General features: G+C 37.2%; 1 protein-coding gene across 2 annotated transcripts; it reads right to left on the bottom strand.

The window, feature by feature from the left end:
- Window positions 1-934: 934 nt before the first annotated feature.
- Window positions 935-6,320, bottom strand: LOC306984188 (lysosomal membrane ascorbate-dependent ferrireductase CYB561A3). 2 transcript variants are annotated; one of them, XM_079585302.1, is made up of 6 exons: window positions 6,059-6,320; window positions 5,176-5,353; window positions 3,005-3,207; window positions 2,701-2,855; window positions 2,327-2,492; window positions 935-1,698 (listed from the first exon to the last, which is right to left on the bottom strand). In XM_079585302.1, exons 1-6 carry the CDS (start codon window positions 6,089-6,091, stop codon window positions 1,675-1,677), a joined length of 759 nt encoding a protein of 252 aa, XP_079441428.1. In that variant the 5' UTR covers window positions 6,092-6,320; the 3' UTR covers window positions 935-1,674. The 2 variants fall into 2 exon arrangements, with proteins under 2 accessions (XP_079441428.1, XP_079441429.1); XM_079585303.1 differs by lacking the exon at window positions 6,059-6,320 and adding an exon at window positions 5,626-5,740 and having other exon boundaries at window positions 1,355-1,698.
- Between the last annotated feature and the right edge of the window lie 10,684 nt (window positions 6,321-17,004).

Here is a 17,004-nt window from a genome sequence, read left to right as displayed (position 1 = left end):
AGATAAATGCCTTTTATTCGCGATGTCTTGGATAAGTACTTCATTACCCACAATCCTAAACAATCCCACAATCCCACAGTGATGCATCTGATTGGTGGATGTCGTGTAAACCCCCGCGAAGGTCAGAGCGTTGCCATGGAAGCAGGATTCTAACAGTAGAGACCAGAGCTCGTCTACATTCTCTGGTTGAGACTGAACGGACGGTTTTCTTTAGCGGAAGCCATATAAATAGTTTTTAAACCAATACATTCCTTTTTAAATTAATATTTTGTGTCAAATTATTTATTTATTTGGTAGGTAGCCATGTAATAAGCGGGATAATGTATAGCGAGTTGGTTGTTATAGCGAATACAACTCCCTTCAGGCTTCGCTTCGGGCTCATAATCAGCCTTTCGCGAGTTGTATTCGCTATAACAACCTTTACATTATCCCTTACTTATCGTTCACTTTAGATAGGCTACTGTAGCCTTCATATGGTATGAGTCATATCAAGCATTTTATGATGCCACTGTCAAAACAATATTAAGCCTAGGCATACCTCTTCATGCATTTACTGAACATTTGTGTAATAATTCATGGCAAGTTAATAAACTGAATATGACGGTCCAAGAGCAGACCATGCACCGGTCCATGCATCAGACCGGTGGCGCTGTGCACTTTCTGGCTTGCTGACCATCACTTTTTAATTTTCACTTGTTGTGGATATTAAGAAAATACATTAAATGTTATTACAATTAAGGATGAACTATAACATCATGAAAATGAGCATGGACCTCAACCTGTCCTGTCAAGCAGAGTGTCCTGTGTCATAAAGAGCTTTGAAATAAACACACAAACTAACGTTAACGTTACACACTGACTGAACACACGTGTGTTGATGACTGAGCTGCACCATGTTGCTAACGCTATCGTTAACCGCTTTCACACACGCACACAATATATTATTATTTTTATTTACACGATTATTACTGAAATAACTGCTATTAACTACACATTTACTATATAAAATTCACTCAAAAGGCTCTTTCGCGGTTGGCTTCAGTCGACTTCAGTGAGGCGCGGTGGTTTATGGGATGAGTAGTTCCTTCGCTCGGAAATGAAAATATGTACACAGTCTTGTACCTTTGCCTTTTTTTGGATTTTCTCTTCGTTTTTTTACTCGAAATGATATGTTGTATGCTTATGAGTTCAGCCATAGCTGGTTATCCTCAGACATGCTCTAAAACTCTTTAGATACGGATTTTTCCAAAAGTCAATGGGAGAAATGAATGGGAAATTTACTTCCGGCACCAGAGCTCTCTCGGGCTGTGGGCGGGACTGTGATGCTCTATCCCCGGCATCTCCACTTTTCCTCAGGACTACAGTTCAACAACTTTACAATAAAAAAAAAATTAAACAAATAAAATGAAAAGTGTAACGAAAAAGACACAATATAGGCTATAGTATTCTACATGTAAACTGGTAAATAGATTTTTTTTTTCTTGCAATTTTTTTTGCCAACCACAAGAGATCTGTCTCTAACATTGATAAGGTTACATGTCAATCAATTGGCATTCAGATGTTTTGGTAGATGAACACAACATAAAACCATCAGCTGCCACGTTGATTACAAAACGTGATTTGTATAATTGTGAGCCAAAGTGTGTTTCTTCTTTGTCTTGTTTACTCCGATCGTCATCTGGCATCTGTCAGCAAAGGCTACAAATGAAATTAAAAAGAAAAAAAAATTCAGCCATCGCCTCTCTGTTCAGCACTTAAGGTTTTAATGTCACAAATGTAAATTTTTACAAAAAAAAAACATTATTAAATGCAGACAACAAATACACTACCGTGCAAATGTTTTCGGTCTATATAATTTTGATAATGTTTTCTATTTTAAAATATTTAAACTATTAAAACATAATCTGCTGTGATGGCAAAACTGAATTTTCATCATCATTACTCCAATCTTCAGTGTCACATGATCCTTCAGAAATCATTCTAACATGATGATTTGGTGCTCAAGAAACATTTATTATTATTATCAATGCTGAAAACAGTTTTGTCGATTAATATTTAGTGGAAACCATGATACCTTTTTCATGATTCTCCGATTCTTCCGAAAGAAGAGCTTTTATTTGAAATATAAATCTTTTGTAACTTTATAAATGTATTTGCCGTCACATTTGATCAATTCAATGCATTCTTGCTGAATGAAAGTGCAAATTTCTTTCAAAATGAATTTTTTAATATAATAATCTTACTACCAAAAACTTTTAAAACGGTAGTGTCTATTCTTATAATTCAATTTTGCCATCTTAAAGTGAGTGAATGTCATCATACTCACCCTGTCAGTTTCATTCTCAAACTCTGGATTCTTCCATTTCGGAGTGGACAGTATTTTCAGCACTACCAATCCAAAAATAACAACTAAAACACCTAATGAGTTTGCAAACAGAGCTTCAGCAGGCAGCGCCGTATATGGTTCTGTATTGCTCCCGTTTCTCCCGTTACTGCAGAGACATAATTGGTTTGAAACAGACACAAACAACTCAGCCGTCAACAAAACACACAATGAATGAAAATGAAAACCATTAGATGGGTGGTTTCACCATAATAAGCTCCTTATACGCTAGTTCAAAGAGAAAAGTATTTATCTGAATAAGATAAATTGCAGCCATTTCTTGTAGCTACATGGGTGTGATTAGGATTGTCACTCACAGCGTCAGTAGTAGTTTCTCATTGATCCCAGACAAGCTGGTGATGAGACTCAGGATGAAGATGGCCATGCCCATCCAGATGTGGAGAGGTTTCAGGTGGGCTCTAATAGCCAAAGGAGTCCAGGGCAACAAGAAAGCGCAAAGACCCACAAACCACTATTCAATCAGAGGACAAAGGCAGAGGAGACGATGTCAAGCATCATTCCATTGAAATTTGATGGAGCAGAACATATGAAGCTTTACCATGCATGAAGCAGTGAAAATACTGTGACAAGTCAGTCATCAGGCTAGCCCGTGCGGTATACCTGCAAAGTGAATAGAGCCACTGTGGAGATCCCAGTCCAGCTGTGTAGTGAATACAGATGAGGGATGTTGTTGGCACTGTGAAAATCAAAGGCAGCACACAAGCCTAGCACAGCCAACACCACTGCCATGAACAACAGCCCTGCGTGGGCCAACTTACACCACCGCCTGCTCCAGGTGAGAGGAACACGGTACAGGACTATGGCTAAGAGAGAGACAGACAGACACACAGAGAAAAGAGAAAACTGTATCTGAATGTGATTCACGGGAAGTGTTTTGGACATGGTATATGAATACGGTGGTACCGTGTGTTTTTTTACATGGTACCATGGTAATATCTCTGGAAGCAATTTCTTTGGAAGAAGATACCATGTACACTACTACCGTTCAAAAGTTTTGGGTTAGTAATATGTTTTTTAAAGATATTAATTATTTTTCATTAAGGATACATAAAATGTATCAAATGCGACAGTATAAGATTTGTATAATGTTACAAAAAAAAATCTATTTCATATTAACGCTGCGGCTGTTCAAGTTTCAATTCATCAAAGAATCTTGAAAACACATATTCCACAAAAATATTAAGCAGCATAACATTGATAATAATAAGAAATGTTTCTTGCGCACCAAATAATCAATGTTTTTTTGGATGATCATGTGACACTGACGACTGGAGTTATGATGCTGAGAGTTCAGCTTTGCCATCCAGTCTTTTTTAATTATTTACATAATTTTTTTAATAAAAAACAGTTATTTTAAACTGTAATAAATTTTCACAATATTAGGCGCCTTGTCAAGATGCATGTGGAAATTTGGCTGATCCTTGACATGATCGCAAACAGTAAAGCAAAGTTGATTCTGTGCTAATTTGATCTAATATTTGATTATTTTATTTTTTTTATGTTGTAGATTTAAGTAGCAAATAAGAATCGCTAAAATTATTGAATATATTTCGAGACAAAAGTCTTTTTAATGATTTTTAGTTTTGTCCAAGCTAATTAAAGCAACAGTTTATCAATAACGGAAGAATATGTACAAGTGGTATTTGTGCCCCTGCTGATGGGGCGAAAGGCATAAAAACCATACTTTTACATATTCTTAATTAACATTATAATTATAAGCTGTCTGACTTTTAAAAAGAAAATCTCATGAGATGGTTATGGTACGTGAGGGGTAAAAGGCTTACATTACCACCTCATACATTTATAAGATTTTTAAACAAAATAAACCACTTTATAATTAATTTTCACACAAAATCTGTCGTTCCATCCATGTTCAATATAAACATGGTCTATATATTTTCTGCAATCATACACTATGGGTGTAGTGAAAAGTAATTTTTTCTTAAGGTGTGCCTTTAGCCCCTACCGTACTGTCTAATATATTATTAATCAACTTTTAAACTTTTGACAAACTTTTGAATGGTAGTCTAAATAATACTATGAATTATGAAAGTGGTAACCAGTATCATGGCAAATTAAAGTAACTGTATTACCATCTAAAACTGATACCTTCATTTTTCTTTTATAATTGTTGACCTTTCTCCCATGTGAGTTTCAAAACAAAATTTCACTGCTAAAACTAAGAATAAAATAGTTATTGAATATCCTTCCTCATCTTCACATATGTTGCACAAACAAACAGTTTTTCTCACTCACTGTTCATATAGCAAATGAACTACGACATACAGCTTGAAAGACTGTCCATTAGAGACGAGCACAGCTGTTTGTGTTTAATTAAATCCTTGTTATATCATTACACATTTACCTAACATGTTGTCGTTAAATGCGGTGGAAAATATTACTCACACACTTGTTCAGCGCTGATTTTGACAGATCACATTTTGTGTTCCACAACAAAGAAAGTCAAACAGGTTTGCAATGACGTGGCTTAAGTTGTGAATTAAATCATGACAGAATTATCCTTTTTCTGTGAACCATCTCTTTAAGCCAAATCTCGATTTGCTCCCCGTTTAATCTCACTGCCATCTTGGAGAAACAATTTGCGTTATTAAACAGAAATCATTAGTGATTTTTTTCTTATGGGACTGTCTGTGGAGCAAGACCATTAACCAGAAAAGGAAAGAGAAGAGAAGAGGGTCAGCCAGTTAAAACAAGAGAGCAATAGAAAAAGTGTTTACATGTGAGACAGAAAGAGAGCGGTTCCTTCTCACCATTTCCATATAACACCACAAGACTCGTCACCATGAGGGCCGGGTGCCAGTTAAACTGCAGAAATGAACCATCCCAAGAAAACCCTCCTCTCCAGGTTCCACTCCACAGAAACACGAATATCACACACAAAAACCCGAGCCACACGCTCAGCAGATATAAAGACACAGGTAAACGCATCTGTGTGTAAAGCAGAAAGAAACATTAGACTGATTGGATAAAGCAATGATTTCAAAGCAAAACATACATTTAACTCTTTATTTAAAGAGTTGAAGAGAGATATCATCTTCAATAGAGACATCTTCAATATCATTTTTATTATTGTTCTGCTAACAGAAATGTCGGTAACACTATTTTACAGTGTTTGTTTTTCATAGTTACTATATAAATTACTATAAATTAATTTTATAGCCCTAAACCTAATCATAACCCCAACCCTAACCCTAACTTACCTTAAACCATCAGGTGGACAGAGTACACAACTTCCTTACTTGAGTGAAAGTACAGATACTACTGGTCAAATATTACTCTGTTACAAGTAAAAAGTTTCATAGTGAAGTTAAAGTAAAAAGTTTCCAGAAAAAATAATACTCAAGTAAGGTACAGATACTCAAAAAGTGTACTTAAGTACAGTACTCAAGTAAATGTCCTTTGTCTGCTAACCATATACTGTAGTACATGTAGTTAATTATTGTTACTCAGTATTTATATAATAAATAATTACAGTCACAGACATAAAGTGTAACTGAAATGCCTGATAAAACTGTTAAGTGACATAAAAGTTTATAAGCTTATACTTTAATTCTGTAACAACAAAAGATCCAGCAGAATGTCTTGAAATGTTAGCTTATATAGCCACATAAATGAAATATCCTATAGTCTTACCTTGCTTTTATGCTCCAGACATTCAATGGACATATTTTCTCCTCTGGTTTTCTCTGCGACTTTCTTTTATGTGTCCAACCCCAGCATTCTGAGAGATGTTTTGCAAGTCATGGTCGTGCTGTTAACTCATTCTCCTTGAAAGCTAAAAAAAGTTTGAACAGTTCTGCTTGTCTCATGTCTATATAACTATAGTGGAGCCTCAATGGGTGGCAAGCCTTTGTGGTGTGTGTTGGTGTGTGTGTGTGTGTGTGTGTGTGTGTGTGTGTGTGTGTGTGTGTGTGTTTCTGGAGTTCAGGCCAAACCCGGGCTTTCTTGCACCCAAAATGAATTACACTCTTACAAAGAAAGGTGAAATATCTTTTGTCAAAAAACTTAAAATGTTCTTTCATAAATGAATTTATGTGGCTTGAGTACTGAATAAATCACCTTGTGATTCTTAAGGCCATTGCTTCACCGTACAAGCATCCGTCACCAAATACCCACAACTAGTAAATGGCAAATGCCACTACCACTGAAGTTCTAAAAGCACATTGCAAATTTCCTTTTTTTGCTGTGTCATTTAGACGTGAAGGCAGCACAAAGACGTTAGTGTCACTCTGTGATGAAGCGTGTCTTCAGAATTTTTGTCACGCTAGATGTTCTTTCACACAAGCTATCGTGCGAGCAGATAGAATGCAAATATGACATATGTCTTTTAGGAGTTGATTATCTCACTCAACCTTTATCTAAATGGCACATATTCTCTACGCTGGACAAGGGATATGAACTAAATGACTGGCATTGTCCAGGAACTGACCTAACAAATTCAGAAGAAGATGAATGCATAATATAATAAAAGTACAATGTCTTAGGTGGCCTTCATCTGCCAGTCACTTATTGTACTCACATTATCATGAAATCAACCCATGTAAGGGAATGAGAGTGTTTGCTTTCTTCATTCAAATACCACTGGCCGTGTGCTTGCTTCATTCAAATACCACTGGCCGTTTACCCACTTATCAAACTAAAGAAATTGGCATCTTCTCAGACCAAAAAACTGAGTCTGCCAAAAGTCACATGGTGTGCTTTCATGGTCTTGAAATATGCTTTCAAAACACAAGATGTACAAAGAACTACATTGTTCAGATATATTTATTTACTCATTCTGAAACGGAACCATTTCGGATGCATTTGTAAAAGATATATAAAATTAAATGGCAGAATACAACAAAGGAGGATTAATATTATGTCATATACTGGAGGCATTGATTAACAGACATGGTATGTCTTTCTGATCATATATCATATATTAAAATGGACGTTCCGGAAGGTAATGGCACACAGAGACAGACATGCTTAATACAGACTTCCTTGTTTTCCTCATCCTCAATAAACAGTGAAATATACTGGTTCTCTTCCCAAGGAAGATCACCGTTTTCAGAAACTAGGATACGGTAGTTTGAGATGTCGGCCCGAAAGCAGAACTTCTTCATTGGAGTCTGCGGCAGCACGGTGTCCATCACAACTTGGCCAGTGTATTTTGTAATGAAGGCTTCAACATCCAGCTTCTCTTTGGTTATAAAGGCTCGCACATTCCTGCTGCTTCTGTTTGACACGTTTGTTTTAGCGATTTCGTTGCCCATCGTCTTCAGTGGCAATGTCTTCAATTCTGCCTGATGATAGAATACAAATATGTAGTGCAAACATAAAATATAACAGCATCAGCAGAACAGAATCAACCAGGGTTACAGAACTGAACTGAGAATGCCTTTTAAATTCCAATTCAATTGACCGTTCGCAAAGACCCGCCCCCCTTAGTTACTGTCGCTATGTCCGACAAGCTACGCCTCTCTCACGCCACACCATGTTCTCACGCAGTGAAAAATTCATCGCGGATCAGAGAGGACACTGACAACGCGCTGACAGACCAGGTTACTTTTCGGTTACTTTTGATATTAAACATATTAAAGTCTCACCTTTCAAATTTGGTCATTTTTTAAAAGAAATTTAAACAATAAATAACATTTTGTGGCTCTTTAATGTGTCTGTCAGATCGCTGTATGGCTTCAGTTAAAGCTGCTCGTGAACCGATATCTCTTCCTTCTAGTTAATTTATAGCATCAAATAAACATGAATGAACATAAGAAGGAATGTTGTTTTAACCGCGGAAAGACGTCAGTACACTCCGTTTTTCAAGTTCAAATCCTCCCATGTTAATCTACTAACTCTCCTGACTGCTTTGTCAGACAAAATGGCGGATGGCGAAGTATGATTGGTCAGATCACCTGTCAATCAAGCTCCCTGCGAAGGGTCAATTCCTAAATATGAGGTGGAAAACAGTATGCAGGATAGTGATTCAAATTTGAATGTAAGGAATTAGAAATAACTAGTGATAACAATAATTAGTGATCTAATTTTTAACTACAAAAGCAAAGTTTGTCAAGACAATTTTGAATGTCAATTTAACAAAAATTATTTTTATTTTTTTTAAGGTTTAGGGCCTAACAGTCAGAAAGATAAATAGACAGGATGGATGGATGGATGGATGGAATTTATTAAAATTCCAAATCTTTTTCCAATGATTCATTTTGCACAAATCTAGCATGACATAATTTGCTGTAAACATTTGAATATTCGACTGACTTTTTGTGACCCCCTCATTAGTGAAATAATTAGTCTTCATAATCATGAAAATATGAAAGAATTAGTGTTTTAGATGATCATATTTAGAAGTTGAGCTTCTAAAACCAATTATATAAGACCTCAAAGTCCCTACTGACTTAGCTGTGGCTTTGGACTTTACGTTACGCAACCATCACGGTAAGGAGCGAAAACAATGTCATAGGAAGGACCCCATATGTGACCACTGCTGATGAGGGTCTGACCTCCATCTGTGAGATGGATTGGCTTCTATTCTTTGACATCTTCCTGACTATACCTGAAGTGTATGCTTTGATTATTTCCATTGGTTTCTCTTTGTTATTTGTCCTCACACAACCACCTTTCCTCTCTCTTATAAGTGATATTTGACTTTGATCGCGAAGGAAAGGGTACCTTTCAAATGAAAGTCCGTTCTATCTTTTGTGCTGTCGTCACAAACCGAAAGACAACAACATCTCTCTGATCGAATACGGTGTTCACAGGGTCATTATAAAAAGCTGTGGTCCTGAATAAAATTTTAATCAAACATAATTTTTGTTTTGTTCAGGGTCACTAACAATTCAAATGTTTAGATTTTTAAATTAGCACAAGTGTGAAGAAAACTAAAAGAATATAAATTAATTTGGTCTATGAATGTGTGCTCCAAATCAGAATAACATCATTCCTACCTCCGCGGGTGCAAAGTTTCAGGTGCGCTTTCTTTGCTGGGTTCAGGTTAGATATAAAGTGTGTCAGAGCCCTAGGAGACTTTCAACACAGATCATCTGCACGCTTTCATAATGAGATGCAAATATCAATGCACACTTCTGTCACACATGCTCAGAAAGGCTTCCATTGAAAGTGTATTACAGCACATTTTAGACCTTTATCCTAAGTGACATATAGTTCATTAAAGGTATAAATTGTATAATTAAATTGAGTAAAGTTTATGCGTATTTGGCATGATGTCTGAGGGGAGGGCTCCGAGTTTGGAATTTGGCCCAAAACCAGAGTACTCCCCCCATCCCACGTTGGGATAGGAATAGTTAGAAGTGAGGAGATGGGGTGGTGGAGGGATACTGGAAACCTGTCATGGAACAGAAGTAAGTCTGCTGTATATACACCTCTTATCTTGTTAATTGAGTTGATTAACTGAATGTGCTCCTCCCGTGTTAATTAGGTTAATTATCTCCCAGAAGCTCCTTGACGGGAGCAACTCACGGGCGGACAGGCCCTATCGCCTGATGAACGATGAGCAGCGCAGTTTGGAATGCCTGATCGGGAGGGCTCATGAAGCTTTTTGACAGGAGCAGCTTGCGGCGTAGGATGGGAGTTCAATACTCACGGCATTGGATGGGTAAGCATCGTCGGCAGTAAGACAGAGAAAGGCAAGGTTGCTCGAACAGGAGGCTCTCCCAGCGTTCAACGGGAGTTCAATACTCCGGATGGGTAAGCCTCACCTTGGGGCAGGGGACTGTTGCACATGGGCGAGCTCCTGCGAGAGAGGAGGAGATAGCACTGCTGCGGCAGCGAACGCGAGGTTACACGGAGAAATAGAGCTCCTGCGGGAGCGGAGGCAACCTAGCTCTCTTCCTTCGCGGGAAGAGGACGACATTGCCTGAGACGCGAACATAGTGCTCGACGGACTTTATTGTCCATTTCTCTATGACAGGAATGATTAAATGGGCCAGATTAAAGAAAGACACAGAAAGAGACAGCAGATGTTTCACCCCTGGTGGCAAAGGTAGGCCTCTGCGTCTCGGCGTGCAGCGACCCGTTTGTTTGGGCTGACGCCCGCGAGATAACGCAAAGGAATCGCTCCTTAGGCCGAAAGATTGCGGCAAAGATTCCTCAAGGACAAAGATTTTTCTTGTTGGGGACTTAGGGCAGTGCCAAAAGCTGGAAAACTGTAATTGAACAGAGGCAAGTCTGCTGTATATATACACCTCTTATATCGTTAATCGAGTTGATTAACTGAATGTGCTCCTCCCGTGTTAATTAGGTTAATTATCTGAACGTGCTCCTCCCTTGTTAATAACACATCATGAATCTAACACATGACCTTGTCATTACTAGTGACATGCGCAGAGCCGGACAGTAACGGAGTACATTTACTTGAGTACAGTACTTAAGTACAATTTTGAGGGATCTGTACTTTACTCGAGTATCATTTTTGGGGAGTACTCATGACTTTACTCAAGTACATTTGAGAGGCAAATATTGTACTCTTTACTCCACTACATTTCTATCCATAAACGTGAGTACTGAGTACCCGTTACTTCTTCTAAAAAGGAAAAAAGAAAAATCTCGGAAACCCTCAATTTGTTGTTTCCCTCTCAAACGTGACTGGATTGTGCGGGCACCACTGATTGGGACAGCCTATCATTAATCAGCTTTAAGAGGTGTGGTTCAGAGGTGTGTCAGAACATTGCTATATTGCCTTCTTTGCTGGTTTAGGTTTATTGATTTGATTGATAAAAAAACAGAGAAACTCACTTGTGCACACAATTGTTAGCTGAATTTTCTTGTCTGATATTACACATTAATGTAAGCTGAGCATTTTCTTTGATGTTCTTGAGTATGCAGTGTGTTTAACACAGTCAGGTTCAAATGTGGGTGCAAAAAAATCCATTAAAACTCTAGCAGACGTTTGTCAGAGCGTTGCCATTGTGCTATTGCCTTTATTTAATGTTAAAGGGATAGTTCACCCAAAAATGAAAATTCTGTCATCATTTACTCACCCTCAAGTTGTTTCAAACCTGTATGAGTTTCTTTCTTCTGTTGAACACAAAGGAAGATATTTTGAAGAATGTTGGGGACCAGACAGTTGATGGACCCCATTGACTTCCATAGTAGGAAAAAAAGATACTATGGAAGTGTAATGGAAATTTTACATTTAGATGTGTTCTTTTACTTTTAGATGGGTGCAACTTTTATTAACGTTGAAGAATTTTATTAACGTTTACTCATAAGAATTTAAAGGAATATAATCATATAAGCAAAAAGCACATTATTAAAGATATAAAACCAAGCTTTTAGAAATGTATAAGTTAGGACAAACTTCTCAAATGTTCTCTGGGTCATGTGAAATGTGACAATATGTGTGTGCGTAGTTTCGATCAGCAGTTAAGATCTGCAGCTAAAAGCAGGACACTTTTGGCTGACATGACATTGTTCTGTCTGAATAGAATTTGTTTTAGACATGAGATCATGAGCTAAGACGTCTCCCTTTAAGGCAACATAAAGGATTTTTTTTATACAGGATGTGTTAGGGTAACACATTGGGGAAACGGACTAGCCTTTGCCTTCTCATGTCAGATGCTCTCTGCGTGAGAATGCCATGGGCCTTCTCATATCAGACGCTGTCTGAGTGGGAACGTCTTATTTCATGCATGAAATAAAATACTTTGTTTAATCTTTGAGAATCGACTTTGTCTCCTTCATCCAGGTTTTAATATTGATAATTTCCACAACAGAAGTCAATGGGGTCCATCAACTGTCTGGTCACAAACATTCTTCAAAATATCTTCTTTTGTGTTCAACAGAAGAAAGAAACTCATACAGGTTTGAAACAACTTGAGGGTGAGTAAATGATGACAGAATTTTCCTTTTTGGGTGAACTATCCCTTTAAATAAAGCAACATGGTAAAAAGATGAAAATTACTTGATTTTACTTTCAATTCCTTTGAATACATTACATACAATACATTCTCCAAGGTATTAACATTTTTCATAACTCCCTGTAGGACGTTTCTGTACATATGTAAGCACTGTGGCAGTAGTAATGCAATATTTTGAAAATGTACTCTTGATATACTCAAGTACTTTTAAAAACAAGTACTTCAGTACTTTTACTTAAGTAGACATTTGACTGTAGTACTTTTACTTGTACTTGAGTAAAATTTAGCAAGAGGTATCTGTACTTTTACTCAAGTAATGAAGCTGTGTACTCTGTCCGCCTCTGCTATTAGCTGAGACTGAGCATTACTGTATAAATGATCATTAGTACACACAAAAGAAATCATATATATATATATATATTCAGAAACCACATATATATATATATATATATATATATATATATACTGGAGTAATGGCTGCTGAATGTTCGGCTTTAACAACAACTACAACAACAACAAAAACACTTTGCATTGTCAGGCTTCCAGTGTTAATGAGTTTAAAGAAGACTAGTATCCTTTGGCAGAACACAGTGAGTCATGTGTGGCACGAGTATCAAACTAAGATAAGAGCTTGTCGCAAAAGCTCAACTGCTTCCACACAGCTGTTGAGAAAGAGACACAATGAGGCTACAAAGGCTCCTCGGCTTCACCTCAATGTGCTTGTATGTTTGGGGTGCAATTTTTCAGCCGGATCAACACAATGAAAAGTGGAACCACTGTGAAGGACACTTTTACAAGGGATGGGCTCATCTTCGACTGCTTCTTAAAAAAGCTTCTGTGGACTTCTGTTGTAGATGCCATGAAGAAAAATGTATTTCCATTGCTATTTTTCCAACCTTAAGACATGTGCCATTTGTTTGGGCATATAAATTAGGCCAAATAGGGTTCTCTGATTTGTCAGAACAGGATCTCTTGAAGAATATCAAGACTTGGTATATATCACCATCGGTAAGGTCGTATTTTTATCCTCTGATAATGTCTTGAATAATAGAAAAGTTTTTTCGAAAATGTTATGCATGTCAATTAACACATCCTAAATTCACTTTCATGGCTTTATAACTCCTTTTGTATTCCATACAAGCAAGATTTGGCTGAATTTTTCTTTTGACTATGTGTTTTCTATTAACAATTTATGAAAATATCTGCCATTTGGCAGAAAAAAGCACATATATTATAGAATTCAAAGCGATGAAAGTGAACAAACAGAAACATTTGATCCTTGCTCACTGAATATTTAATTATGAAAGAATTATGAATTTAATAATTAAAACTGTATAGAATTATTTAAGTACAATCTTTGTTAAACACAAAAAAGAGCTTAAAATAAGACTTATACTGTAGTGACAGCAGAATGTCTCTATTGTTTTTTAATTCATACTTCTTATTTCTGCCATTGTTCCTTTTGTTTCTGACAGGTTGTTGATGATCTGCTCAGAGGAAAGTTGCACTCACTCCCACCTCAAGTCACCTCAAGAACCTTCCCATCAACCACACATATTTTAAGTGGTGTGTTTGATCCCAATGCAAAATACATGCAAGTGGGGAACTCGCAGAACAAAGAATATATTCGCTGGATCGCATACCACCACACAAACCCAAAAGGGGGTAGTTTTGAAGGAGCGGTGGTCCAAAACAGTCAGGAGAAATGTAAGTGGAAATGGATGATGGTGAAGCAACTGGTCGACATCCTTTCTGGAGTCTTTTTGGCCAAACCCATGCAAACACTCTTCAATCATCATAACATGGGACCTTTAAACCTGAACAGCTTAGATAAAATTCCAGATAGCTTTTCTGAAGCTCAAAAGATAGAGGACAACCAAGACACCGTAATGCCATGTGTGATGGCAACAACAATGCAAGTCAAAGAAGCAGAAAATGGCTTTACACAAAACAGAAAAAACAGCAATCCCCTCCTTGCATCAGATATGATTACAGGTCTGTGCTCTTCGCTCATTCACCGTACTAGCACCGGTTTAAAGAGATGCCTTGAAAAGAAGATGTTGGACAAAGTAAACTACACCACCTCTTCACCGCTCTTGTATTTCCCTGTCACTAGCAAACTACGTAATGCCAGGTCAGACCACGAGACCCAGACCCCTCTTCAACTAAATGAAATCATTAATCACAGAAAATATATCACACAAAAGCCACAAAACAGTGTTGAACTCAGTGCTGAGGAGAATGATCATTTTTACTATTTCAATGGCAAGATTAAACGTACAATGAACCACTTTGGATCTGCAGTATAAAATAAATAACATGTATGAAGCAGCACACATATTTTCTTCCAGAGACAATGGATAAAAATACATCATATATCAGAGGCCAAAAAGGTGAAGGACAATTATACCAAAATTAAACTTTGTGAATTCCGATGACTTTCTTGTGCTGGCCATATATGTATTTATTTACAGCAAAATATTCCTTTGAAAAGTCATAGGGGCCAATCATTTATATCATGTCTAATAACATCAAAAATCATGTTCTTAATTTTTTGTTTGTTTATAAATCAGTGTTTATTGTCTTGTAAATAAATGAATGAATACATTATATTTAAGCATAAAACCCCCAAAATTTACTTAAATTTAAAGGGGTCATGAACTGGCTTTTCAACTACGTTCGCTTGGTTTTTACATTCAAAAACATAAAAATGAATAAGTAATAGGCTATTTTCTACCCTGGTTTTGAGTCTAGCTCCTGAAACGTTCGGTTTGTGCCGCATTGAAGACTTGGAAGTAAACGCCTGCTGCTATGATTGGATAACAGTTTGGCATATTATAATGAGTTTCATGTAATGCGCGAATCGTTGGGCAGGGCTAAACAGGCGGTGTTGAAGTAGGCGTTAATCTTCTTCTGCGGAGGCGGTGTTTGATACCCTTTGACGTCATAGATCCCCACCTTGAAAAACCTGTCGTTCGCTGTGCCTGGTGTCAATAAAAGCTTTTATTGGAATAACAAGGAAGTTTTCTGTTCTGAAACTTACAGGATATTCTTATAGTATGATGACCTCTTATATGTCAAAAGCTCAAGGAAAATTTGATTTCTCAGTTCATCACCACTTTAAGCAACATTTTTCTACCTTGAAATGATTATTTTCCCAATCAAAAATAGTTTTTCTTATTTGAAGGATAAATGTAATACATTTTGGTGAGTTATTTGTGCTTTAGTAAGGTTTATGCTTTAAAAAGTTACATCTACCAACGGAGTAAAAAAAAGAGAAACAATAGATGTTCTGGTAAAACAAAATCTTGCTCAATTTTCCATTTTTCTTGTTTTGATTTATAGATTGATTTATGTACACTAAATGGACAAAAGTATTGGGACACCTGACCATTACACCAACATGGACTGTAATGCCATCTAAATACATAGACATTAATATGGAGTTGGTCCCCCCTTTTTGCAGCTATAACAGCTTCCACTCTTTTGGAAAGGCTTTCCACAAGATTTTGGAGAGATTCTAAGGGATTTTTTGCCCATCTCTGTTCCAGTTCTTCCCAAAGGTGATCGATGGGGTTGAGGTCAGGGACTTGCCAGACTGCCAGCACTCCCACTTTTCCACAGCTTTACACGCTCATTTTTTTAGTCTTTTTCAAAGCTGAAGTGTGAACAACCAGGCTAAAACAGGGAGGTTTCATGACACATTAATATGAAAGGTCTTCACACCTGACAGCCAGCAGTGTTTCAGCTGTGTATTTCTATGAAATGTCACAGATTCCTGTATATGTCCGTGTCTGCACAATATCTTGGTATTTCTGGAAATTCACTGTTTTGTGTAACTTGGCTCAGGTATTTTCCGCATACATCCGGCAAACCTGAAATTACACAGCAGTTTACCATGGCCAGATATTACCAGACACTTTTCATGCAGTTCTTACGGCTGAACATCGTGTAACACCGGTAACACCGACTAGTACTGACACAAGCCAAGTTGTAATTGCCATTTCATGTTGACTTTAACATTTAATAAGGATTGAAGGTCATTTTCACAGCATTGGTTACGCTGAGAATGATGATCTTTATAACATTGCAATTTACAAAGTGAAATTTTTAGGATTAATTTTGTCATGTATGTGTGTCTCAGTAATTGTGATTGGTTTTAGTTCTTAGGTTTGCATGGCCTATAATAAATGTCCATATTAAAATAAGCTGGGACTGTAATTCTTTAATATCCTGTAATAAAGGGTGAGGAAGGTGATGGTACGGTAACATTATACAGTCACCAGTTGCAGCTGCAGCGAACGTCTTGTGTCTTATCATATGTACGTAGTAAAAGTCAGAGACTCAAATTAAACAGTGATAAGGAAATGATGTGACCGTCCTGTCTAACAGTTTGAAGCAGTAAATGAAATGTTGCTGGAGCCTATGGAGTGATGAAGTTATGGTGGTTGCCTTTGTCTCTGCTTATTGTAATTCCTATGTCTTTACAACGGCAGAAAACATTTAAGACTTCTGTTAGGACTCCATGTCAGGAAATACTGTGCCAGGAATGGGCTCGACTTCAGTCTGCTCTTAAAAAACATGGTTACATGTGCAGATGCTGTATAGTGAAGTGCGTCTACATTGCAGAAGTTCGCAGGATCAATCATATGCCATGCACTTGGGTTTACAGAGGACATCATAAAGAGAATATAAAGACTGCAGTTT

This window comes from Phoxinus phoxinus (genome assembly GCF_949152265.1).
Source record: "Phoxinus phoxinus genome assembly, chromosome: 17".
Classification (NCBI taxonomy): domain Eukaryota; kingdom Metazoa; phylum Chordata; class Actinopteri; order Cypriniformes; family Leuciscidae; genus Phoxinus; species Phoxinus phoxinus.
Note: the sequence above shows the minus strand (reverse complement) of the source record. Positions and strands in the feature narration are given on the sequence as shown.

Excerpts from the sequence above, each read along its gene's own strand:
- LOC306984188 (XM_079585302.1), bottom strand. The coding sequence starts at position 6,091 with ATGTCCATTGAATGTCTGGAGCATAAAAGCAAG. Across the intron at positions 5,354-6,058 it reads GTCTGGAGCATAAAAGCAAG|ATGCGTTTACCTGTGTCTTT; the intron begins GTAAGACTATAG and ends CTTTACACACAG. Across the intron at positions 1,699-2,326 it reads TTGAGAATGAAACTGACAGG|CCTTTGCTGACAGATGCCAG; the intron begins GTGAGTATGATG and ends TTTCATTTGTAG.